The sequence below is a fragment of the Neopsephotus bourkii genome, unplaced genomic scaffold (assembly GCF_033783945.1).
Source record: "Neopsephotus bourkii isolate Nb327-2 ecotype Australia unplaced genomic scaffold, CSIRO-AGI_Nbou_v1 NB_1820, whole genome shotgun sequence".
NCBI lineage: Eukaryota > Metazoa > Chordata > Aves > Psittaciformes > Psittacidae > Neopsephotus > Neopsephotus bourkii.
In genome coordinates this window covers 13,917,574-13,941,100 of record NW_026902293.1, presented here as the reverse complement: position 1 = coordinate 13,941,100, position 23,527 = coordinate 13,917,574, and the positions used below count along the sequence as shown (strand labels likewise).

The 23,527-nt window shown below is 44.0% G+C and overlaps 2 protein-coding genes across 4 annotated transcripts; one reads left to right on the top strand and one right to left on the bottom strand.

Annotated features, from left to right (window-relative positions):
• The first annotated feature begins 463 nt into the window (after positions 1 to 463).
• RBIS (ribosomal biogenesis factor) lies at positions 464 to 6,205 on the top strand. Its single transcript, XM_061343024.1, has 3 exons — positions 464 to 641; positions 2,974 to 3,090; positions 6,039 to 6,205. Exons 1-3 carry the CDS (start codon positions 513 to 515, stop codon positions 6,105 to 6,107), a joined length of 315 nt encoding a protein of 104 aa, XP_061199008.1. The 5' UTR covers positions 464 to 512; the 3' UTR covers positions 6,108 to 6,205.
• E2F5 (E2F transcription factor 5) lies at positions 6,161 to 22,043 on the bottom strand. Of its 3 annotated transcripts, none has more exons than XM_061343009.1 (9): positions 21,794 to 22,042; positions 15,807 to 15,916; positions 14,411 to 14,573; positions 13,145 to 13,187; positions 11,634 to 11,698; positions 9,605 to 9,872; positions 8,690 to 8,887; positions 8,193 to 8,234; positions 6,161 to 6,893 (listed from the first exon to the last, which is right to left on the bottom strand). In XM_061343009.1, the coding sequence occupies exons 1-9, from the start codon at positions 21,920 to 21,922 to the stop codon at positions 6,784 to 6,786; spliced, it is 1,128 nt and encodes a 375-aa protein (XP_061198993.1). In that variant the 5' UTR covers positions 21,923 to 22,042; the 3' UTR covers positions 6,161 to 6,783. The 3 variants fall into 3 exon arrangements, with proteins under 3 accessions (XP_061198993.1, XP_061198995.1, XP_061198994.1); XM_061343011.1 differs by lacking the exon at positions 21,794 to 22,042 and adding an exon at positions 16,690 to 16,711; XM_061343010.1 differs by lacking the exon at positions 8,690 to 8,887 and having other exon boundaries at positions 21,794 to 22,043.
• Between the last annotated feature and the right edge of the window lie 1,484 nt (positions 22,044 to 23,527).

Genomic DNA, 23,527 nt, shown 5'->3' with positions numbered 1-23,527 from the left:
GGTCACCTCCAGACCCAAGAGTGTAGCAAAGCACGCACAGCTGCCAGGCGGCCCCTGAGTTCACCTCCCGCCTTACCCCGAGGGTAGCGAAGCCAGTTCCCTTTGGAATTAGCCGTAAGAAGGTTCACGTTTTGCAGACGGGGCCCGTAAGACAGGTGGTTTCCCACAACCCACCCGAATTTTTTACTGTTTCTTTTTAAACCTCGCACTGGGGAACCGTCAGGCAGTGCTCGGCGGGCAGCAGTCACAGCGGCGAGGACCGGCAGGGCAACGGGGGAGCCCACGTAGAGACGGGGGAGGGCACGGGACGGAACAGGGACGGGGACGCGTCGCAGCCGTGGGTCCGAGGCGCAGGAGTGTGGGAACGGGGTGGCGGAACGCCACCTGGCGGCTCTGCGCGGGATTGCCGCGCAATGACAGCGGTGCGGGGGGGGTGTGGGGTGTGGGATTCGAGGCTTCCCTGGCGCGCGGGAGTGACGTCACTGCCCGTCCGCCCTCGCGGTGCCTCCGCTATGGGGAAGAGCCGGTCGCGGTCGGCCAAGGCGACAAACGTGTTCCGTATCGCTCGTAGCGCCGCCGCCGCCAAGGCCAAGGGCAAAGGCAAGGGCAGGGCGCGGCCCGTCACCTCCGGGCTGAAGCAGGTGAGCGGCGTGGGGCGCGAGGGGTTTGTCGTGGGGGGGGGTTTGCCGCAGGGCTGCCGCCGGGTCGGGCCGGGCCGGGCGGATGCGGCCCTTCCTCCTCTGGGGCCTGCCCTGCGGAGCTCTTGTGACTGAGGTGGTTCATGGACAGAGCTCGTCTGGGCCACGGAGTGGCGGAGTACACCGTTTCCACCCGAAAATAGGGTTTATGTGTGGATGCTATCATAGAATCATGTAATGTTTGGCTTTGGAAGGCACCGTTGAGAGCATCTAGTCTTCAGAGAAGCGCAGTTTATGTGACTCATGTCCTGCAAGCTTCTGCCACATAAGGCTTAAAGCTGTTCTCCTGGGGGGAGGGGGAGCGGGGGGTCATTTATAAAGTACCCGATAGCACCTCGGTGTGCCCCAGGGAGTGGGATGCTAAAGACAACGTCAGTAGTTAGGTGAGGTTATGTTTACTTGCACCGTCACTGACGGTGTAATTTAGGGCACGCTTCACCAAGATGTCTTGACCCAAACCACCAGGCACAGATACAGCTAAGGAAAGGCCTTCCTGCGCCTTTCTAAAGCGAAAACTAGCAAAAATAATACTCTCTGATTTTGTATTATGGAAGGGAATAAAGAGGAATGAGTGGGCCGTGTGGCTGGGAGCAATGCAGGGGAAAAGGGATGGGGGATGATCTAAGCCAGAATTTTCCTCTTGCTAGCCAGCAAGTTATTATACAGCATCTGCTTCTCAGAAACTGCCTCCAGCCTGAGCTGTGTGATCTGCTGACAGTTCAGCTGGTGCTTCTGGAAAGGCATGTGATAATATAAGTAGAAACTTAGTAGCTTATTGTTCCCATTAGATTTAGTGGCAGTGTGCTGGGCAAACCAAGTTAAACAGGAGCTCTAAAAAAACACCCTTTCAGATTTTCTCCTGCAAGCTAAAGCCTCTTGACAAATTCATGTGGTAGACGGACTGGAGCTTAACAAACTTTGGAAGTAAACAATTTCATGTTGATGGCACCACATCCTCACTTAGTCTAGAGGGTTCTGTATAATAAAAGGGAGAAACAGGTTTAAAAAACATATTCATGAAAAGTCAGTAGGCTTATTAGGAGTAAAATTTTATTCTGTGTGTTTGAAGCTGTATTCTTTAATTCATTAAGCCTTTGGGGATTTACTTACTATAACCAGTTTAGGAAGATGTTCAGAAAAATTTGTTATAATGGGTTTCTTCTTTAACAGATAAAAGCCCAAACAACTTTTGATATACACATGCTAGCTGTAGAGCCTCTTTCTGTGAAGGGGTCCTGCCACAGTAGCTGAGGATATCAGGTATTAAAACTGACTGGATTGTTCCAGCACCTCTGTGAAGCTGGAAAACAGTAGCAAGCCCTAGTGGGCAACCTGAGATCTTTGTAAATCGTGTTGCCCACAGCCCACCCACTGGTCTGAGCTAGGAACTGAGTCTGTATTTCTTGGGTCAGACTCCAGATTATTATGAATTGAATTGCTAACCTGAGCAGGCTTTTCTTATCAGCCTCTTGCCACTGCTTTCTTACTACTGGTTATCTTGATGACTCAGAATAAATGGGATTAGTGGAATGGAATACATGCTCTGAAATTACAAAAGCTTTGAAAGCAAAATGAATACGTGTCACCATTCACAGTTTGCTTCTATCTATGTAAATTGCTGAGAGGTGAATTACAGGGGTAGGCTATGGAACAGCAGTAGTATCCTGAAATACGGGCTTGCCTGAAGATGTATGAGTGTGCTTCTAGAACATTTGAAATGTAATAATTTAATAAATAAAATTACTTTTCCCCCAAATCGAGCCTGTTTTGCCTGTGAAGGTAACTGGTGAGTGATCTCTCCCTGTCCTTATCTCAACCCACGAGCCTTTCATTGTATGTTCTCTCCCATCCAGCTGAGGAGGGGAGTGATAGTGTGGCTTTGGTGGGCATCTGGCATCCAGCCAGGGTCAACACACCACATGAATGAAGGAAGGAACCTTTTCTGCAACTCCAGTCCAGCTAAGAGGAGCTGAGGATGGCATCACAGGGCCTGTCTACACTGTGGCTTTTGTTTTCTGTGTTCTGTTTCTGGATCACTGTGGGCTCCATTTCCAATAGAACAAGTTTGACTGGTTTCATCATTTTCAGCTTATTAGAACGTTAGTAGTACATGACTGGATGATACAATTGCGTAACAAAAACACCTACTAAAAAGTAATTCTGGAAGATACACGTGTAAGACTTGCTGTGTAATAGTTGTATAAAAATGGTGCAGTTTCACATGTCAGTGGAATTCCTGTTAAAAATACCAATGTGGGTTTTTTTTTCTTCCCAGATAAACATTAAGAATGCTGAGAAAGTTAACACAATAAATAAAGCATTTGCTGAAGTCCAGAAAGAAATACAGCAGATATCAAAAGGCACAGCAGCAGAACCTGAGAAGAGTCATGAGGTAATTTCCCTTTGTAAAAATCTGAGGAAGGAAAGGAAAGGAATGTATATATTCAAAGCACTAGATCATAGAATCATGGAATAGTTAGGGTTGGAAAGGACCTTAAGATCATCTAGTTCCAACCCCCATGCCATGGGCAGGGACACCTCGCTCTAAACCATATCACCCAAGGCCTCGTCCAACCTGGCCTTGAACACTGCTAGGGATGGAGCATTCACAACCTCCTTGGGCAACCTATTCCAGTGCCTCACCACCCTAACAGGAAAGAATTTCCTTCTTATATCCAATCTAAACTTCCCCTGTTTAAGTTTTAACCAATTACCCCTTGTCCTATCACTACAGTCCCTAATGAAGAGGCCCTCCCCAGCATCCCTATAGGCCCCCTTCAGATACTGGAAGGCTGCTATGAGGTCTCCATGCAGCCTTCTCTTCTCCAGTCTGAACAGCCCCAACTTTCTCAGCCTATCTTCATATGGGAGGTGCTCCAGTCCCCTGATCATTCTCGTGGCCCTCCTCTGGACTTGTTCCAACAGTTCCATGTCCTTTTTATGTTGAGGACACCAGAACTTCACACAATACTCCAGGTGAGGTCTCACAAGAGCAGAGGGGCAGGATCACCTCCTTTGACCTGCTGGTCATGCTCCTTTTGATGCAGCCCAGGATACGGTTGGCTTTCTGGGCTGCAAGCACACACTGCCGGCTCATGTTCATTTTCTCATCGACCAGGACACCCAAGTCCTTCTCCACAGGGCTGCTCTGAATCTCTTTCCCCAACCTGTAGCTGTGTCTGGGATTGCTCCAACCCAGGTGTAGGACCTTGCACTTGGCATGGTTAAACTTCATAACATTGGCATCAGCCCACCTCACAAGTGTGTCAGGGTCCCTCTGGATGGCATTCCTTCCCTCAAGCGTATCAACCGAACCACACAGCTTGGTGTCATTGGCAAACTTGCTGAGGGCGCACTCAATCCCACTGTCCATGTCAGCCACAAAGATGTTGAACAAGACCGGTCCCAACACCGATCCCTGAGGGACACCATTCGTTACTGGTCTCCAGCTGGACATTGAGCCATTGACCACAACTCTTTGTGTGTGGCCATCCAGCCAGTTCTTTATCCACTTAGTGGTTCACCTATCAAATTGGTGTCTCCATTTTAGAGACCAGGATGTCGTGTGGGATAGTGTCAAATGCTTTGCACAAGTCCAGGTAGATGACATCAACTGCTCTACTGCTGTCCATCAGTTCCGTAGCCCCATCATAGAAGGCCACCAAATTGGTCAGGCAGGACTTCCCCTTGGTGAAGCCGTGCTGGCTATCACCAAGCACCTTGTTGATTTTCATGTGCCTTAGCATGCCTTCCAGGAGAATCTGCTCCAAGATTTTGCCAGGCACAGAGGTGAGACTGACTGGTCTGTAATTCCCTGGGTCATCCATTTTCCCCTTCTTGAAAATGGGGGTTTTATTTCCCTTTTTCCAGTCGTCAGGAACTTCACCTGACTGCCATGATTTTTCAAATATGATGGCCAGTGGCTTAGCAACTTCATTTGTCAGCTCCTTCAGGACCCACGCAAGGATTTCATCAGAACCCAGGGACTTTTGCATGTTCAGGTTTTTAAGATGGTCTCGAACCAGATCCTCTCCTGCAATGGGCCCAATATCCTGGCTCTTAAGACTGCAGGCAATTCATGCAGTTGCTTTAAAGCTATAAACTCAGTTTTATTAATTCCAGTGGTGTGGTAATTTTGAAATCTCATTAGCATTTTCAAGTGCTTTATAACTACCAAAGTAAAGCGAGAAGAGGGTGGGTAGCCAAGCTGGAGCATGCTTCCAAAAACATATTTTTAAATTATGTTCTATTTTTTGATTTTTTTTTAAGTTAACTTCAGCTCCAGGTCCTTGTTCTGAGACTTACTTTGCAACATGACTAGACACAGAAAGTAAGGATAAACCTTGTTCCCTACCTGAAGCACCTGATAGTGCTCTGAACCAGCTCTGCCTCTCTCTGTTCCTAATTCCTAAGCCTTCATATTCCCTCATCAGAAGTATCAACACCTGAAAGAGACATTTCTATGTGGTTCTGAGTTACCAGCTGGGCTTAAACCATGACAAGCTCTTGCCTGCAGCATTTAGGGTTCAAGACAGTGTTTCACTTGTCTTCCTTTATCTAGTCCTTTAAACAGGGCTACGTGCAGTCTTGTGCAAGAAATAATTCACAGAACTTAACTGCTGACAAACTCCTCTGTGACTCTGATGGTCTGGGCATGGGTTGGGGGAGAGAGGAAGCAGTGGGCCAGGATGAAGTACAGACGAATCCACCCCAGGTGTTGTGAGAAGTAGACATGAGTTGAGTATTATTTACTGTGCCTGGGGTAATCAAGTTTCTGTATGGCTGGGAGTGACAAAACTAGTGTCAGATACCTTAAGGAGAGGCTGAGTAAAAGTAAACATAGATGACAGTGCTGCCAGCACAGGTGAGGCCAAGCAAGTGTTTCAAGGCAGTTGGTGCCAGCAGCCCTGTCCCTGCTCACTTGTTACCGCATGCAGGCAGGAATTCAGACTACACCATTGCTCCTGTGCCTGTAGGGCTGTATGTGACCTAACACTCAATCTGATTGCTTGGGCTATAATAGTATTTCCTCCAAAGTTGCAAGAGTGTTGTCAAGAGCACTTCAGAACTAAAAGCTGAGCCTATTTTCATTTGGCCATTGCTGGCATGATGCTTTTGTCTTTCTCCTGCAGCATAAAGTATTGGCTGCTGCTCTGTCAAGTGTAGTGAATCCTGGTTTCCTCCAAACTACTGAATTATGACTGCAATACTAGCCTAAATTAAACACATAAAGACAGACTAATCTTCTGGACAACAGGTATTTATTAGTGGCTTTTTTTCCCCCAGAGTAAATTGCTTTGTACTTTAAACCCAAACTTGGTGGTTGTTTTTTTTTTTCAGGTTTCCACAAATGTGGAAGAGGAACCAGTAAACGTGGATGCTGCCACAAGCTTATTATCTCAGTTGTGATGCATAATGGACAATGAAGGGATTGCAAGAAATCAAGATAAGAAATACTGATAAGCTTTGTTTGTACAATTTTATTAAAAAATCTTGTTAATATACAAGTATTGGCACACTTTAATACAAACTACAAACAGACCTTTCCTATCATCTAGGAAAGAGGAATGTCAGAAGTCAGTGTGAGAAACTTAAAGTGCTAAAACAGAAGGCACTTCACAAAATTGGTTCACTGAAACAATTTAGCATAACTCGAGGTGATGTCCTTCACTTTTCAGCTTGGCAGTGAAAGCTTCAGAATTGTTTGAAAGGTTAAAATACAGAAAGCTTCTAGGCAGTAAAGCTTCAAAGAAAACACTATTAACTGTGAGCAAGAAGCCTAATCATTTTTGAAAAATGCTCAGAAGACTATAGAACATGTTCACTTTCTTACTAAAGAAAACTCTGAATAATTGGATTACACAGAGGACACACAGGTGAAAAAATGTGCCAGAATTTTTGATAAAAGCCCCTTTTTCCTCATTGTTAAATTTGTTTTGTGAAGTAGTTAAAGGAAGCAAAAGGAAATAAACTCCCAGAGTCAGTGAACTAAGAAGTTATACATTCATTATTAAAATACGTAGGTTATGAAGAAGTCTAGAATGTTATAGTTAGAGGTAGATAAGTAGTCTGGTTGACACAATATCTAATAATTTAGTATCTGCACATCAAAGAGATCACAGACTCCTTCATTATCATCCAGGTTAAAGTTGTAGTCATCTCCGGGAGTAGGAGAGAGTCGTAAGAGAGGAAAAACTGTAAAGCAGGAATAGTTTAGTTTAAGTTAAAAACACCTTTGGAAAATCAGCCCTATCTCACAATCCAGTATGTCTGTCATCATCAGTATCAGGGGTTAGTCTTAATTATTAAAATAGTCTTGATAATCTGACAAGCATGCTAAGACACATACTGTGAATACCTGTACTGCCTTCATTCAGACTAAGTCAGTGACATGTCTACATGTTTTGCTTAGTATTTTAAGTGAATTTCCTGGAATGGAGTGATACCTGTGGAATGAGGACTTAATTTCTCCTTCTGCAGCAAAGGAGTTCCTGAGTAGCTTTTGAAACTTCCACCTAAAAGCCATCATTCCTTCTTTACCTTACAGTATCGCCTATAGCATCCGTCAAGTATTTATCATTTTAAGTAAGGAAGTTGCAATTATCCCTGTTTTACAGGAATAAAAAAAAAATAAATGGAGGCTAGCAGTTTTTCCATGCACCGTATTTCAAGCATGGACTTCAATCCATCTTTGGGGACGGAATGCAGGACAAGACGGCCCAGCCCCCATGCTGTACCTCAGGGAGCACTAACCTAGTGCAGAGGAGCTGGGCATGCTGTACCTGCTTTAAAAGCAAAGACTATTTCCATTCCAGGCATATATTGGCACATTCACATAATCCCATTTTGCCCCTCAGATCTTATAATTACAGGGTTCTTTCTGGATAAACCCTGAGGTTGTCTGCTTGAAAGGCAAGCAGAGGCTGCTTACAGAGCAGAGGGCAAGAGGAACAATACCAGCTGAGTTCACCTCTTTGCCTGGCACCTCAATGAGATGGAGCAGAGAGGCAGGGAATATGTGAACTCACTAGCTGTGGCTCAGTTCTGCACTCGTACGGCCACCAAGGTGCCATCTACCAGTCTGCATGCATGCATGTCAATATGTTCCAAAATGTTTACTCAGAGCACCTGCAGGAAGCCTGAAGCAGAAGAGAATTAAACCAGATCTATTTTTTTATGGTAGCACTCTAGTCATCAGCCTGTTCTTTCCTTGTTCCTGAATTAACGCCTGGTGGGTTACTCATGCATGTAAGTGCTTGCTGGATTAAGACTTTCATATTTTGGTTGTTAAAAAACAACTGTTTTGCTTAAAAAACACTGTTGCAGGGAATGGAAAGGGGAGCAAAGATAAGAATGACAAAAGATAGAGGAGGCTTTATAGGGGAGAGAAGTAATATCCTACTGACTCGGCATCAGATTTAACACCTAAGAGTGCTCTTCACACAAAACCCATGCTGCTACTTGTGATTATTAAAGAAGATGCTAAATACTTACCATCAGAAGACATGAGTTCATCAATAAGATCCCCACCAATCCCTGTGAAAGACAGAAGTATGTGTTTATGGAAGTCAGTATATATTCCCTGCATTAAAACACTGAATTGCAAAGTACAAGTATGGCTCATGTGCTGTGTAGGAGGCATGGCAATATGTAAAATGTATTCACCTTTGTATCCCTCATTTTTTTCCCAGTTTCCTGAATGTCTTAGGCAGTATTCACAAACCCTGCCTTGAAGGCTTCATTTCAATAGCAGCCACTTTAAACAACTGGTATAATGCCTTACAGCCCTAGAGCTGTGTACAACATGAAGCTTATTTGGTAGCAGAGAAAGATATTTTGCTCAAAATGAGTTTGATACTCAGAGCTGGCTCAGTGGCTTCACTAGGAGATAAACAGGCCTGTTATTTCCACTATGTAACTCGTTGGTAACTTGGTCACAAAGAAGGGCTTAGGAAACTAATAATATTTCAACAGGAACTACTGCTTCCTACCTGTGGGCTCCTCCATCTTTGCCAAGTCAAATGAGTTTGCCTTGAGAATACAGTTAACATCCAGGGGCAGCAAGCCCTGGTAGTCGTTTGAACTAGCTGTAGCTTGGGCGACATCTGAAAGGCTGGAGTACAACACCGACTCTGGAAGGCTGGAGTAAGGAGCTGCTGGGGTTGCACTGTTCTGCTCTGTGCTGCCGTCTGCAAAGACAGGCACATTATGAATCTGTTACGGTAAAAGGGAACACAGACCGCCTGCACACAGCTTTGTCTTTTGAGGCAAACATGGCTAATGTCTGGGATGAGGCAGGAGGAGTCTCACCTTTCCAAAATCAAAGGCATAGTTTAACTAACTGTTAATTAATTGAAGGTTAATAGATAAAGGTTAATCAGGACCTATCAGAAATGCAGGCTGTGACACTGACAGCATTTTCTTAAATCTTTTCCTATTACCCTATTATTATGAAAAATATACCTTATATTCAGACATTCTCTCACTGTGGCTATGTGGAAGAAGGGAAGTGACTTTGTGGCACAAAAACTGGAACTGGTGCCTGTATTAACTGCCTCATTAAAAGGTACATGTTCAAATCATATTCTTGTCAGAGGCTGGCAATTTCCTTCCATACTGCATTCTGGAGAAGCACCTCTGAACAATTAACTGGATCACATTCAAAACCTGTTTGGTACAAGACGGTAAGCTACGAGGGAAGAATCTATTTCATCAAGACAGAAGAGGAAGAGGTTTCTCTGTAACCTCTTCAGAGCTCTTAGTAAGCCCTTGGGGTAGTTTCTTAACAGACAGCTGCTACGCTATGCAAATTCTTGATCTTTCCTTCATTTAGCACCTTTTCCTTCTTCCCCTCAGTTCCCTCCCCTCCCACCACCCACGTGAGGTAGGAAAAACCCTGGACCCACCTGATGGCGTGTCCACAACTGATGTTTCTGGTAACTCTTGTGCTTGGTTCAGATCATGTTGTTCTGGTGGATTCTCAGGAGCTGCAGCAGGTTTAAGAGGAGCTGCTGGAGCTTCAGGTGGTGATGAGGGCTGTGCAAGGTCATCAGGTGGAGGAACTGGAAACACCATGGGCTTGGAGAAGCTTGATTCTTTATTTATAAGCAGCACATGGATAGGTCCTGAACTACTTTTAAGATTGATCTGATATTTCTTCTGCCCATTCTGTCCCTGCAATGGTGGTATCTTGTGAAAGTTACCATTCCTTGAGAACGCTTAACTTTACAAAATATAACAGTAACTGCATGGTTACTTCCCACAGAAAGTAATGAAGATGTTTGAACAGAATTCTCAAAGTGATACAGAACATAAACATATTCTTCTAGTTACATCACCAGGGAGAGCTCAGAATTGGCACAGACTTATCAAGTCATGCTCAGGGGAAAAAAAAAAGTATTTAAAACTAATACATGTTATCTGTCCTGTAATGTATTTACCTGACCAAAACACAGCTGCAGAGAACACAAACATACAATTCTGTTAAGTGCTTAATGAAATACTGAATTGTATTTACATGAGACTTACAGCAAGGCTACACCTTACCAGTAACAGCAATGATGAACAATGATTTCTGTGCATTTATGTTTCTTCCTTTTAAATGGAGCTTCAGAATGATGCTGGTTAGTACCAAGCATGCTAAAACAGCTGGTTATCTCACCCAGACTGAGAGCACACACGATCATAAGTCAGTAGAAACAATTTCTTAACTGATGCCAAGCTTTATTTTGGGCAAGTTACTGAAGCAACACAGCTAGGACTAGCTTCCTCTAGCACAGACTCAGTGAGACCACTGACTACACAGTGGTTCATTCAGCAAACTGTTTTTCTGCACATATGTTCTAGGAAAAATGAGCATGAGAAAAGTGGGAAGGGAGCCTTGGAGAAGGAAGAACCAAAGCAAAAAACATCCAGCTTGAATGTGATGACAAAGACTAAAATCAGCTGGTTTAGTCCTCAACAAAAAGCCAAAAAAACCCTAAAGATAAAACATCACAGCTGATAACTTTGGTCCCACAGAGAACCTTACCATTGCCTGAACAGATTTCAGCAGAGACAAAGACAGTATCACTGATTAGCTTAATTGTTCTAGCTTTGGACGAGATTGGCTGAGAAAGTTGGGACTGTTCAGCCTGGAGAAGAGAAGGCTGCATGGAGACCTCATAGCAGCCTTCCAGTATCTGAAGGGGGCCTATAGGGATGCTGGGGATGGACTCTTCATTAGGGACTGTAGTGATATGACAAGGGGTAATGGGTTAAAACTTAAACAGGGGAAGTTTAGATTGGATATAAGGAGGAAATTCTTTCCTGTTAGGATGGTGAGGCACTGGAATAGGTTGCCCAAGGAGTTTGTGAATGCTCCACCCCTGGCAGCGTTCAAGGCCAGGTTGGACGAGGCCTTGGGTGACATGGTTTAGAGCAAGGTGTCCCTGCCCATGGCAGGGGGGTTGGAACTTGATGATCTTAAGGTCCTTTCCAACCCTAACTATTCTATGATTCTATGATTTTACCATACTAGACTGTACTCAACCTCACTAAAAAAGCTTGTCAAACTTCTCAGGTGAATTTTAGCCTTCTACAAGCATAGTGGCTATCATGCCTCATACAATGCTGTCTCCCAATTATACAACAAAAAAAAAAGTAAAGGTGGACAGAGGTAAGTAATCTGACCTCCAAATCTCACCCATTTAAGCCTTTAAACTGAGACTGTAGTTTATCCAGTCTAGTACCATGACACTAAACATAAACTGAACTAAACCTGCTGCTAAATCTAAATATTTTTTTCCTAAGAGTACAATACAGCAGAGAAATTTGACACATAAAAGTCGCTGCTAAAAAGGTTCTCAAGGCAATTCATGATAATTATGCCTAATGTAGCTCTTCTTTTCCACTGTCCCTCTGGAACACTTAGGTAAACAAGAAACCAGTACATACCATTTCGGGTATAGGTACTTCTAACTGTGTACCACAAGGTGCTTGAATTGCTAGAAGTGTGTCTCCTGGTTAAATAGCAATGTTTAAGAAAGGGTTAAGTGGGCATATTTTCCTTAAGTCTGGCATGCTATCCACTCAAATGATATTACAAGGCCACTTGTAATACTGCATAATTACAGCATAAATAAACTTGTGGTGGGGCCTGCGTAGTCCCTGTTAGATGCAAGTATTTTGCATAGTATAAATCACAAAGTTCTAGTACTTAAATCATAGTTGCAAGAATCTTTTCTCATAGCAGTACAATATTTACCACTTCCTTTACCTGTTTGTTACTGTCCCCAGATCTCCTACCTGTATATGCAAACCGAGGTGAAAGTATTTAATGAGCTCCTTTTTCAGCTAAACCAGCTCTCTGGTCCAGCTCACTTCATGGCTTTGAAGAGTGGTGGTAGTACAGAGAGTTTTAATAGGAGGAAGAAAGGTTATTAATGATTGTCTCAATGCCAGCACTTCCAAGTGTCTAAGCTCACAGCTTCTGCAGCACACACAACTGGGACATATCAGCTGGCTACCAAACTCATCTGTGGCTTACTATGTACACTGAAACATGGTGGTTAAAGTCAGTAGATCACAGTTACATCAACAACACTGGCACAACCTGCCTTACACTGCAGGTCACTCGCCTATTTGCACATCATTTCCCCTTTGTCCAGAACTTGGGATAACACTTCCTTTTCTCTGCTTCCTAAGAGACTTACATGAAGTACTATGTGACTGGTGTACTAAGTGCCTCCACATCTTGTAATGACTAACTCGTTTTAGTAACAGCTCATTTTTGCTAAACTCTGCAGTAGCTGTCTGATCTTGCATTTCTATTCAAAACCAAGCCCTTCTTCCCTGTGGCAAAGAAGAGATGTTCTGAGCCTAGCTGGAGGCTGAACAGCAATCTTCCCTTGGGTGCCCCAGGATCAAGAGAGGATGTCAAGGGAAGTAACTTCTGTTAGAAATTCTTGGCAACTTCTTCAAACTTCCTGTTCAGAAGGAATCCTTTTGATTTAGTAGCAATGCCTCATCCCTGAACTTCAGGTGGCTCCATTTATAGCATTCACCTATAGCATCATCAGGAGCTCCCTTTGTCCGCAACAGCCATCAGAAAACATTATGAAATTTGGACCTGCCTTGTCTTTATGGTGTTCTGGACCAACATGTCCTGTTCCTGGCTCCATTAATGCCTGAGACAAGCTGCTGCGAAGCATGAATACAGAAAAATACTTCTGAAACCAGTACTCCAAAACCAGATGAACTTCCATTCCATTCAGTCTGTGACTACAACTAGAAAATGCTAGAACTTGCTAGTCATGAACATCATGAGAGACATCTAATTAGTACTGATCACTACTAAGTACTTCTAAATTCACAATACTTGAAGGGAAAAAGCAGGCTAATTAGCAAGTTAGTTTTCAGAAGGAAAGTCAGGGAAACCCTCATTTTAAGAAATAGCAGCAACTTACCATTGAAGCAGTTGCAGATATCTTCATGAGTGACATATGAGAACGTAATTTATGTCAAGGAACATTTGTTTTAAAGCTACAAAAAAATTAGTATTTGTTGCCACTTAAAAGACATTTGTCCAAGCTGAGCCTAACCTCTAAACTTACTGCTGTTACTCAGAGGTGCAATTGAGACATGATATTTTGCTTTCAGAATGGCTAGTTAAAAATGGCAGAGTTCTGCCTTTTAAGGGAAAAAAAATTAATAATCAGTATCTGCGAAGAAAAAACAAAAAGAAAAAATTAAAAAGGAGAACATGTAAAATCTTGTTTGGAAGAATACCATTTACCTCAGTGAATTATGACACTACAGAATTCAAGTACATAACAGGACTTCCCAGAATCTCACAAAAATACTGCCAGAGGGGACTTGAGAGAGAATTTGCCATCTCATTTCTCTGCCTCAAGCTAGGTTCAACTGTTAAAGACATTCCAAACAGATATTTGCCTCCCCTCTTATGGAAAACCTCCAGAGATGGATATTCCACCATCTCCCTGGGGGGTCAAATCCAGTGCTAGCTCTCCCACATGAAAGTTTCTCCTAACATCTAACTTCCACCTCTTTTGCTACAAGATCCATTTTACAGGAACAGTTTCTGTAGAGCAACTCAGGTAATTTTTAAGTGCTCTTCACCATGCTATAGTTAAGAAGGGCACTTTCCTGCTTCCAATCTCAGGTACCTATTTTGCTCAGTATCTTGCAAGACAGCTAAACACATGGTTACAGGCAATGAAGCTGGAACTCCCTGCTCATGGGGTATTGACTTGCAGGATTTTTTCTTGTCTGAAACCCAGCAAGCTTCAGGACTTTTCAACTCAGTTTATCTTTGGCTGATAGATTAATCTTTTCACAAGAAGGAAGCAACACAAAGTTATGTAAAGCATTGGTATGAAAGTATAAATTCATGTGCCAAAAACCAGTACAATTAATTTCACAGAAAACACTGGGATTATGCTATGGACTTAAAAATTACTGTATATATACACACACGCGTGTATGTATGTGCTAAATTTTATTTAGGTTACCAATCATACGGTCACAGAAGTTAAAAGGTCATGTAAATAAGATTTGGAATGTTCTTTCTTTTTGAATAAAACCCTGAAAAAAGTATTTGCCTTTCCTGGCTTCTAGATAAAAGGGACTACATGATACCTTATCGATTACCTATGCTTTAACTGTTGCTTTAACTCTAGCTCCACGATACAGAGAATTAATTTAAAAGGATATTGGTTGTTTGTAGAATCGTCCATGACATTCTTGATACTTTGCTGAAGCCACAGTTTCTGCTGATCCAATTCTTTTTCTTTTAGCTCTAGGTCTTCAATTTCAGCTTCCAGATACCTCAGCCTGTCTATGACTTCTTTTGTATTGCAGCCAGCACCTACTCCTCTTAAAAAGGTATAAGGGTTCATGAAACCACAAGTGAAAAGTCTAAACCAAACAGGTAAACACAATTCTTTCAGACTACATCCAACATTTTGAAAATCCACTATTATTCAATATGAAGGTGTCATGGTTTAAGCTCAGCCGGTAACTCAGAACCACACAGCCGCTTGCTCACTCCCCCTACTTCCTCCCCCTGCTCCCAGAAGGATGGGGAGGAGAATCTAAAGAAGGTAACTCACATGGGTCGAGATAAGCACAGTCCAGTAACTAAGGTATAACACAAACCACTACTGCTACCACCAATAATAATAATGGTAAGGGAAATAACAAGGGAAGAGAATACAACCGCTCACCACCCACTGACACCCAACCCGACCCGACCAGCGATCTGGGCCTTCCAGATAACTCCCACCCAGTTTATATACTGGGCATGACGTGCTGTGGTATGGAATACCCCTTTGGCTGGTTTGGGTCAGGTGTCCTGTCTCTGCTTTCTCCCATTTCCCATGCCCCTCCTCCCTGGCAGAGCATGAGACCACGAAAGCCCTTGGTTGGAGTAACCATTACTGGCAACAACTAAAAAAATCAGTGTTATCAGTGCTGTTCTCAGACTGAAAGTCAAAACCACAGCACTGCACCAGGTACTAAGATGGAGAAAAATGACTGCTACTGCTAAACCCAGGACAGAAGGAAATGCATGTTTACCCTTGCAGCAATGCTTTAACAGAAAAAAAAAAATCAGGTCAAAGTTAGAATTTCCCTTAACTGAAATTTATTTTCTTATGGAATGTAGGTTTTTTTCTGCATTGGAGCTGGCTTGCAGGCCCTTTCTCCTTCCCCTTTTACTCTTAGCTTAAGCTTTCACATTCCATGACCCAAGGAAAAATAGGCGTGGGCTACAGGAGGGTGGGTACGCGGAGACAGCGTGTCCCAGTACGTCTCCCAGATTCACCTAGAGTAAATTTACTCAATTACAAGTGCCAGTTATAAAGCAGCACTACAAGTTTTTCTGAAAGTTTCTCTTTTGTATGCCTTAAACTTGATTTTATGTATTGAAGATGCAAGTTAAAGGGAAGACTTTCATTTGCAACTTTGCTGTAATTCTAAAATGTCGTACTGCTGGTAGACGAGCATAACATTAATTTTATGGTGTCATATGTAGTCAGGGTAAGTGCAGAAAAAGCAGTTTTTGTGGCTCTTGAGCATGTGAAAATTTGCAAGATTGTCACGGCTTACTTCCACTGAATGCTGTTTTTTGACTTCTTCTCAATGAGATCAATCCCCTCCAAAACATTGGTGATATCATAGATCCTTCTCTTCTGCCTCACAGCAAGGGTATCAGCAGCCTGTCAAGAGAAGAATATCAGCGATTTGCATGCTGAGGGCAAAAAACAGTTAAGCCATTCCCTTGGAAAAATGCCCACCAATGTCATTCTGATAGGAGAAGGTTCAGTTCAAGAGCTCAATCTTGAATTCAAAAGTTCTGTGTATAGTGTTACAAAGCACACTGAGAGGAGTCACCTCTTTGAAGGCCAGCAGGCCTCCTCTCCTTGACAGAGAGGAGAGTTTACATGTGTTGCAAAACCCCTGTCTGGCATTTGGAGCACCTGTTATTCAACTGCGCATAGGAGCTTGCACTGCTCTTTTTGGAAGCTAGGACAGAGTAGGGAAGGCTGACAGCAACACCCTGCAGTTAAGCAAACCTCTGAAGCCGACATATCCCTTCTGCTGACGCTGGAGGTACTGCAGTCTTTTTTCCATTAAATTGTTCTGGGGTATGAAATGACAAGGCTGTAGTTTCACATGGCAGCTGAAGGAGAGCTGCAATACTTCAAGCCAGCATCATCCTCTAACATTTCACTGCACAAATTCACCTCACAGCATACATGGGCTTACTCTTATCTGTCACGCTGAGTGCCAAGAGCTGTTTCACAGCCACCAGGACCTTGGTACAGATCACAGGGATGCTTGCCAAGGTCACACTCTCACTTTTACATTACAGCTAACTATGCTGTGTGTCTGCATGCTGCTGGAGCTCTTCACTGAGAGCAAAGCAGTGTCAAGCAGAGGAAACAGTCTGTTTCACACTGTAATTCTCTGCAGGGTGACTTTTATGTACCTGATGCAAAGACCTAAGATAAAATAAGCAAATTTGAGCTAGTTGTGCCTTCCACACCCTCAGCTCTTAGATGCTGTGAAGCAGCTCAAGTTCAGAGAATATTAGCTAAAAAGAGAAAAAGTAAAGAGGAGTCTGATTCTGCACCTACTCAGGAAACTCAGATTCAGTGATTACAAGGGATTATATGTATTAAACAGATTAAAATAAAAACAAGAAGAGAAGGATACCTGGCAAAGACTTCTGCATTCCAAATGTGAACTAGTGAGTAAAGCCAACTAATTTCCACTATAGGCACATAATGATTTATTTCAGTTTGTCTTAACAATCTATTGAATTAATACTTTTAATAAAGTAAATTATATGAAGAGTAGAACCTTAGACAATCATAACTAGGAAGGAAAACCAAATCCATTTTATAGCAAAGTCTACATAACTCCTTTTACAGTATTTTCTGAACTATAAACAAACTCGCTAATCTCCCAAAGAAGTAACATTTCCCTGTGAGAAAGTTGATAACTAGAACTTGGTAGTAATTATTTTTCATTTTTGCTAGTGAAGTAAAATTAAAATGCAAAAATTAAAATGCAAAAATTAAAGAAGGAGATTTAAAAAAAAACCAATAACCAACTCATAACTCTGAAGTATAAACACTGCTTTTTCTCCTTGATAGCGATGTACCTACTAAACTATATTTCTGCTGATACCATTATCAACAGTTAGCTTTTGTACAGTTTTCCGTAGCAGTCTGTTAAAATCTTTTCCTATCTAACAAAACAAAACAAATACAAATACATATAAGGCACACACGTTAGTTCTCTCCCAGGAAACTGGCTCTTCAGTCACTTGCATCAGCAGGTACGTGCCTGCAATCTTAACCTGCTATTTTTGCTGCATGCATATACATACATGGTGCTTATGATAACTGCAAGAGAAGCCTTCAAGGTTCTAGGAATTGACAAAACTGACACTACCTATGCAATGTTTAATCAACACCCCTTATCTCTCACAGTCTTCAGAGGCACGATTCCTACAAACTGTCTGCAGTATTCAGTACAAGGAATAGACCACATGCAATTAATCAGCTGCTACTCAACTTTCTGCTCTTTTCTCACTGCTTTACATACGGACCTAGGGCTTAAGACTACCACTGATTCTGAACGATGAAGAAACTGCTCTGGAGATAGACTGCATTACCTCTTGAGATATTACAAAAGGCCCATCTGTACAACATGTAATGCTTTACTACCCTTAATGTATTTTCAAACTGTGCTGGCAGTGAAAGATACCACTGTACATAAATTTGTAGCTATGATACACAAGTTAAAGACTTCTTAAAAAAAAAATTTAGTAATTCTGAGTGCTCAACTTCAGATAGTTCGACACTGGAGTAATCTCAATACTCTAAATGCTGCTGCATTTCATCTCCCCAAAGCACAGCTCCCACTAACAGCAGCAGTGGAGACTGCTTCAAACTAGGCTCCAGAACCTCAGGTTACTGACTGAGAAAATGAACACCACAGTTACATATGTATTTGGCTTGACTAGCCCTGTATATAATTCAATCACAGCTGCAAAATCCAACTACTTAAAACAAGAAATCCAACTAGCAAGTCGAACTGGGGCCAGCTGGGAAGTTGAATCCAGACAATTCACTAGCTTTTTGGTGTTGGTCTTTTAACCTAATTAATTACCTTCTCAAAATTTTATAGGGAGCTTCACAGATATTTTAAAAAACAATTGAAAAGTTCCTTCTTGACACTGTCCAGTGTGCCATGTCCTGGCAGGCACATGGCTAGAAGTTAAGTTCAGGCATTCAGTTCCTTCATACAAACCAGACACTAATGACTTCAATAATTAGAACAGCCTCCAGAGGCAAGTATCATGTTGTCAGAAACACACTTCAAAATTCAATTTCTCAGCCTATGTCAAACAGTTGAAGCAGATCCAGCAGCATAAGAAAGGGACATGTACCACAGTGGCTCTGCTAATATGATTAGATGTAGCTTCCACAGTCCCTCCTCTGAATCATTTGTATTTGGAGTTCCTTCATAAAACCTTTTCCACCTAAGCTGCTGCACCCTAGTCATTCCTCTGATTAAGTACGTATCTAAGAAAGACAAGTACTATGAGCATCTCACAGGCAGATTCAGAACTGGAAGAAAAACATCTAAGTGCAGGACTTCAGTTCTGTGTGCACACACATCACGCAACTTCTGGAATACAGAAAACATACTGGTCAGCAGTTTTAGCTGCAAGCATGAACACACACAAAACCCTGCCCAGAAATAAAACACCCAACCAGAAAAAGGATAACCGAGAGCTTGGTTGCACTCTCTCACAACAATTTCTTTGCTCCCTGGGAGCTGACAAAAGGCAGCGGGAAGCATTGGCTGCACATTCAATGCATTTGCTTGGAAGAGCAGAGGAATTTGCTAGAGCACCACAGCAGTCATTATGGAGAAGCTTAACAAAGCATAAGGGCCAGCAATGCCTGCTTGTTCTTCATGTGTCAAAGGAAGGAGGTCCTGCATTTTCTGGACTGTGCCATAGTAGGTGACATCTTCTTCTCCCCAGCAGGACTGTCAACAGTTTGGTGGGAGATTTATACTGAAAGGCATGCTTGGCGCCTGTACGTGAAAGTACTGAGTATTATTATGTGCATAAAGGTTAAGGGAACATACCATGTAACAGATGGGCTTTTTCTTCTTCTGTGGAATAGGGCAATCTAAGGCAGTTGTTATCTGCATCTGATCAATGCATTTCTAAAGTTAGTAGCAAACAAGCAGATTTTAGAGTACCTGATGTTTTGCACTATTCATCAGAAACACAATCAGGACAGGAGGGATGGCTTTCTGCTAAAAACCAAGCCTGCTCACAAAATCAAGGCAGAAGTAATTGTATGCTACTGAAGAGAAAAAAATACCTAATGTCTTGGGCATCATTTCAGATGACAACCCTTATTCACTCATCTTGTTCTTTTTCCTCTCTTCCCTGCAATTTGTGGGTTGCTGCATATAGGAACTTTGATTACTTTCCCTTCTATATCATCCCTTAATGTTTTAAGCTTATTTCCCTAACTAGACTTCTTTATGCAGGGTTACCAGGGGCAGTTATGCCATGATTTGAGAATAGCTGTTTCATTTTAAAGTAAGCACTGTAGAGTTACAATTTTATGTAAAGAAAATCCTCACTCCCGCTCCCACAACTTCTCAGATGTGAGCAAGGAAGTGTCCAGCACTGAAACATTTCCAAAAGAAATTCATCACACAGAACTCGCAGGGCTCCCTGCACCTAGAGCGAGGAACAGCACCCATGTATGGGATACATCACTTCTTCTTCACAGTGACTCAGCACATGTGCCCAAAAGTATTCTCTTACAGAACTGTAATTATAGATGTACCCAAAGTTGTCCAGGAAATGTTCATTCTCAACTGCTAAATCACAATGCTAGAAGTACACTTAATGTTTCCAACGTGTATTTCCTTCATAGTGCCCTGCTGGTTCTGATGCAGAAATATGCACCAGCAGCACAATACCTGTCTGTAGGGAGACATCTGAAGACATTCACTGCATAAAGCATTTCTTGGAACACTACCCCATTTCAAGACCATCCTGTTCTTCAGTTCCCCTGAATGTTGGCTTTTATTTTTCCTTAGATATGCAGCTTATTCATGAGAAATACTGGTTACAGAAACGTACATTCTGACTCTCGGTGTATGAAAGTGCAAATGATTTATGCACTTCAGTTAGTATTTACTCCTAACAAACAGTATCCTGTGCATCAGAAACTAGTCTCCAATAGGTCTTGAGCAGAAATGTCTATGGCTTGTTGCAATGCTCACTCTACCAACCTTCCCATTTCCTCTAGGGGTATTCGTTCCTCACAAAAAGAAATGAGAAATATCATCCCATGCCTCTATACAGCCCAACTCCATTGTTAAAATCCATTATTTTTAGATTTTTAGGCAGCTTTTTGGCCTGATGTCCTACAAATTGAGTACGGTTTGCTTCTCAAACCGACCTGGAACAGCTCACAGCACGCAAAAGTAAGCTGCACAACAGTCCCTGAGATATGGACAGCTTAGTTCTGTTTTAGTAAAGAAAGAGGCAGTTAAATACCAAGAAGTTAATCTACCTGCCCACACCACAGCATAAATAGATGAGGAATATAAAACTTATCAGTGTCCTTCCAAGTGCACCCTGAAGTTGCACTAGCCACAGTAGCATCACTGAACAGCTTGCTCTCTCCACAGGGATGCACAGAAAGGCTCGGAGAACACCATTCACCTCCATGGAGCCCATTGAGAACTATCAACAAATAAGGCCAGTTTTCCACAAAGGGCTCCAAGCAACCAAAGTGCCAAAGCAGCCTCTTATTTCACCTTGCTTACCCCTCACAGTTCACTGTGGGCCTAAAACAGCCAAAATACCCTTTCACCTCGATGTGCTGCATGCCCCTGAGCAAAGCCCCAGCCCCTCCATCACTGGCACAGGATTGGGACTGTCCCAGGATATCACCGGGGAAGTCCTCCTGCTGCCCAACCCTTTACGCCTCAGAGGCGGCCGGCTGCAGAAGAGAGTGATGACGGTTTGCCACCCACCCCGCCAATTATGCATCTTTTATATACAGTGTATCTGCTTTATATAGACTTTAAAAGTACTAAAAAAGGCCATGGCCTGGTTTTCAACACTGTTATTCTTTGCTAAAAGGGTATCGAGGGGAACTGACAAGGAACAAGTTTAAATAAAGGCCCATACACTGAGTCAGTACAGACAGCAACGCAGGAGAGTACAAAATAAACAATAAAACAGCCAGCTAAATTTTATGCACGGTAACTATTTTACCCTCTTTAAAAGCGGCGGAACGCCTGCTTTAGCCTACGGCGGTAGCTGTCAGCCATCACCGGGCACCCCCCGCCGCCCCAGGAAGGAAGGGGAGACCAGGACCCTCGGCCAGGCCCGACCCGGCTGAGCTTGAGTTTAGCCCGACCCGGCCCAACTCGGCCGCCCCGCCACTGCACCGCCCTCCCGCAGCGCGGCGGGGCCATGCACCGTCCTCCCCCGCCGCAGGCAGGCCCCGCGCCGTCCAGCCCCGCCCTCGCACCGCTTTCAGGTCCAGCACGCCGTCCTTGGCCTCCTGCAGCAGCGACACGAACTTGGTGGTCAGCAGCCCCAGGCTCTTCTCGTGGCGGCTGCTGCTGCCACCGCCCGCCGCTTCGGCCGCCGCGGCCATGCCGCCCTGCGGGGCCGCACCGCAGCGCCACGTGTCCGGACCGCTGCAACGGCCCAAGCCCGGAACGGAGCCGCGGCCCGACGGCTGCGGCGGGAGGGGCGGTGCCGCAGGAAGTGACGCCGCCGCTGTTGCCTGGACACCGGCATGTTTCGGCCGCGGGCGGCGAGGGGCTGCCGGAGGGGAACGGGCCGTGCCCGCCCCTCGGGGCTTTGGCCGCGGGGCAGGGAGGGTCCGCTTCAGGGCCCGTCCCCCGGGGAAGCAGGCGCTGCCCTGCCCGCGGCCGCCGAACGGGAGAGCCGGGCAGGGCCCTGGTGCCCCGCAGGCCTGCCTGTCCCGTGCACAGCAGCGCTTCGTCACTCCACCGTTTGGTTTCGATATAAACTCATTTAGATTCTTTATAAACTATGTTCTCGCATCTCCAGAGGGCAGGTGGTAGTGGGCTGGTGAGGGAAAAGACCCCTTTTACATGCCCCATCGCAGGAGGCAGCATAGAGTGAAGGGACATTACCCTGAGTGTGCCATTTTGTACAGCAGCTGTACTCGCACAACTAATACTCGCACGGTCAGGGCTTTATTTGTACGTATAGCAGAAAGCAGGTGGGCTCCCTTTCTGGACCTTGAATCACTGATCTGGAATTTTACCCTTCATAAGCCCATGCCATCTCCCTGCCCTCCCCCCACAAACAGTACTGTGCAGTGCAGGTGTCATCATTTAAGCTCAGCCATAAACATGCATTCACTCTCACTCCCCCCCCCCCCCGCTTTCCACTCCCGGAGGGATGGGGAAGAAAATCAAAAGAATGCAAGTCCCATAGGTTGAGATAACAGTCCAGTAACTAAGGTATAACACAAACCGCTACTGCTGCCACCAATAATGATAATAATAATTGAAATAACAAGGGAATACAATACCACCACCTGCTGACTGATAATACGCAGCCGGACCCTGGCAGTCAACTCGCTCTTCTGGGTAACTCTTACTTTACATCCTGGGCATGACATGCTCCTTGGCTAGTTTGGGTCCTGGTGTCCTGTCTCTGCTTCCTCCTGGCTTCCCCTCCTCCCTGGCAGAGCATGAGACTCACAAAGGCCTTGGTCAGACTAAACATTTGAGCAGTAACTAAAAACACTGGTCCTATCAGCGCTGTTCCCAGGCTGAAAGTCAAAACCACAGCACTGCACCAGCTACTAAGAAGGAGAAAAAATGACTGCTGCTGCTGAACCCAGGACAGCAGGGCAAGGGCTATTAATTTCCCATGCCACTGGAGGTGCTTTATTCAATTGTTGGACTGTTTATTTTGCTTTGCTGCTTCCTTTCTTAGAGCAAAAGCAGCCTGGTCCCAGCTCTCAAGGTTGTGCTTTATGAAAGTCCAGTCACTGATCATCAGTGAGTTGTTTTTGCAGCCCTGGACTCCACTTTCAGCTTGTGCTGTTTTCAAGGACTTTGTTACATCCCATGCTTCAGCTGCACCTCATAACAAGAAGAGCTGGTATCAAGCTCTGGTTCACACAGCAAGCTTTCATAACAAGTTGATAACGAGCCCAACAGGCCTTGTACAGTTAGCCAAAGGCCAGGGCCTTCTACTAGCACTGGTGCTCTTACTG

Excerpts from the sequence above, each read along its gene's own strand:
- RBIS (XM_061343024.1), top strand. The coding sequence starts at position 513 with ATGGGGAAGAGCCGGTCGCGGTCGGCCAAGGCGACAAACGTGTTCCGT. Across the intron at positions 642-2,973 it reads TCACCTCCGGGCTGAAGCAG|ATAAACATTAAGAATGCTGA; the intron begins GTGAGCGGCGTG and ends TTTTCTTCCCAG. Across the intron at positions 3,091-6,038 it reads AACCTGAGAAGAGTCATGAG|GTTTCCACAAATGTGGAAGA; the intron begins GTAATTTCCCTT and ends TTTTTTTTTCAG.
- E2F5 (XM_061343009.1), bottom strand. The coding sequence starts at position 21,922 with ATGGCCGCGGCGGCCGAAGCGGCGGGCGGTGGCAGCAGCAGCCGCCAC. Across the intron at positions 13,188-14,410 it reads ACGATTCTACAAACAACCAA|TTCTCATATGTCACTCATGA; the intron begins TATCCTTTTAAA and ends ACATAAATTACG. Across the intron at positions 8,888-9,604 it reads AGTTGTGGACACGCCATCAG|ACGGCAGCACAGAGCAGAAC; the intron begins GTGGGTCCAGGG and ends CTGTCTTTGCAG.